The sequence below is a fragment of the Mycteria americana genome, unplaced genomic scaffold, assembly GCF_035582795.1.
Source record: "Mycteria americana isolate JAX WOST 10 ecotype Jacksonville Zoo and Gardens unplaced genomic scaffold, USCA_MyAme_1.0 Scaffold_39, whole genome shotgun sequence".
Classification (NCBI taxonomy): domain Eukaryota; kingdom Metazoa; phylum Chordata; class Aves; order Ciconiiformes; family Ciconiidae; genus Mycteria; species Mycteria americana.
This window is the reverse complement of record NW_027445626.1, coordinates 738,297-740,213: the sequence shown is the minus strand read 5'-3', so window position 1 is coordinate 740,213 and position 1,917 is coordinate 738,297. Positions and strand designations below refer to the sequence as shown.

The 1,917-nt window shown below is 49.5% G+C and overlaps 1 protein-coding gene across 1 annotated transcript; it reads right to left on the bottom strand.

Moving 5' to 3' along the window:
* Positions 1-402: 402 nt before the first annotated feature.
* LOC142403576 (olfactory receptor 10A7-like) lies at positions 403-1,362 on the bottom strand. The gene is given in 1 exon segment (XM_075489823.1): positions 403-1,362. A coding segment is annotated over 1 exon segment (960 nt).
* Positions 1,363-1,917: the final 555 nt, after the last annotated feature.

Here is a 1,917-nt window from a genome sequence, read left to right as displayed (position 1 = left end):
GTCAGCTGCCCACTTCTCACTGCCAATCTGGACATGCCCTAAGGAATCCCAGACATGCAACAATCCCACCCCTCAAGCTTGGCTGGGTAACGGAAGAGAAATCAGCATGTCTAGAGTAAGTTTTCTCCCAGTCCTGGGCAGGTGTGGCATTTCAACAGCTCCCACTTGCAGCATCCCAATTGTGTCTACTTGAAAGAAAGAAGAAAGGCAGGGAATGTTGTTACACTCTTCAACACCGGACCTATCCTTCTTTAAGACACAAATGCTCTTCTCCCAATTCTCATTCCCCAAACATTCCTAAGATTCTGCACTTGTAAAGATATGCCTGGCACACAAAATATGCACTTACGAGTTGTCCACACTTGACACAACCACAACCTGATTATTCCTGGTGGATCACAACTAGTATGAGCTCTCGATGCAGGCCACAGTTTTTCTGAGTGCATTTCCAAGAGCCCCCTTGACTTCCCTGTTCCGCAGGCTGTAGAGGAGTGGATTGACTATGAGCATGAGGATGGTGTAGAAAAAGGAGAGCACTTCCTTGAGCTGCCTCAGTGAGGCTGTTCTGGGAATCATCTAGACAACAATGAGGGTACCATAGAAAAGAGTCACCACGATAAGGTGAGAGGAGCAGGTGGAGAAGGCCTTCTGCCTCCCCGTGGTGGCTGGGATCCTCAGGATCGCAGCTATGATGCAGATATAGGATGCCAATGTGAATACAAATGGGAAGACTACATCCAGAAAGCAGATGATGAAAGTAACCAGTCTCAGCATGGTGCTGTCACTGCAGGCAAGCTCTAGCAATGGGGCAAAATCACAGAAGAAATGATCACTTGCATTGGGACCACAGCACTGTGACTTGAAAAATAGCCTGGTGACTATGGTAGACATCAGTAATCCTGCTAGCCAAGAGCCAGCCACCAGCTGGAGACAGAGTTTCCGGTTCATGAGGCTTGCGTAGAGCAGGGGTTGACATATGGCCAAGTACCGATCAGAGGACGTGGTGGCCAGCAGGTAACACTCGGTACCTGCAAAACTGCCAAAGAAAAAGAGCTGTGTCATGCAGCCTTGAGCAGAAAGGGCTCTGTCCCTGCTTAGGAGGCTGGCCAGCAGCCTGGGCAGGATTCTGGAGGTACAGCACATTTGCACACTGGAGAAATTCCCCAGGAAGACCAACATGGGAGTGTGAAGGTGCTGATCTGCCACCAGCAGCACAACAATGAGGATGTTAACAAACATGGTCCCCATGTAGGTGATGAGAGAGAGGAGAAAGAGAGGCATCTGAAGCTTGGGGACATTACACAGTGCCAGCAGGAGGAACTCCACTGGTGATGTCCGGTTGTCCCATTCCTCTTTCTCCATGAAGCACTGTAGGACTTTCTTTTCCCCTCTTGGCAGGAAGGGAACCTGAGGAAGGGCATGCGCTTCTGTGTTTGTTGCAAAAAGGAACTGGGAAGCAGCGACTGCCAGAGACAACATGGAGGTTTTCCCTCATCTGCCTGAATTCACACTTGGTTTAGGGGCTCCATTCCTCGTGAAAGGGCAGGAACAGGTTCTTTGAGAGGGCCAAACTACTCTTCTTAGAAGAACCTCCTCTGATTAGAGCGATGATTTGCTGCAATGAGGTGCCTATTTCTGTGGAATGAAAGAGAAGGTTCATTTGCTCACATTAGATGATGACGCTTGAAGTTCTTCCCAGTAGTACCCAGCACAGGCCTTAGCCAAGTCCTGCTTTCCAGCAGCAGAAAGATGGGCCAGACAGGAAAGCCCCATCATGCAAAAAAGCCTTTAGGGGAACGCATCGTGCCATAGACTCTTTCTTCACACTGAGGAAGAATGGACACGAAACAGGATTAGCGGTCTCAACTCCCTGAAGCATTTGCTTTCTGATGAGCCCATTCTGTCCCTGGACAGTGC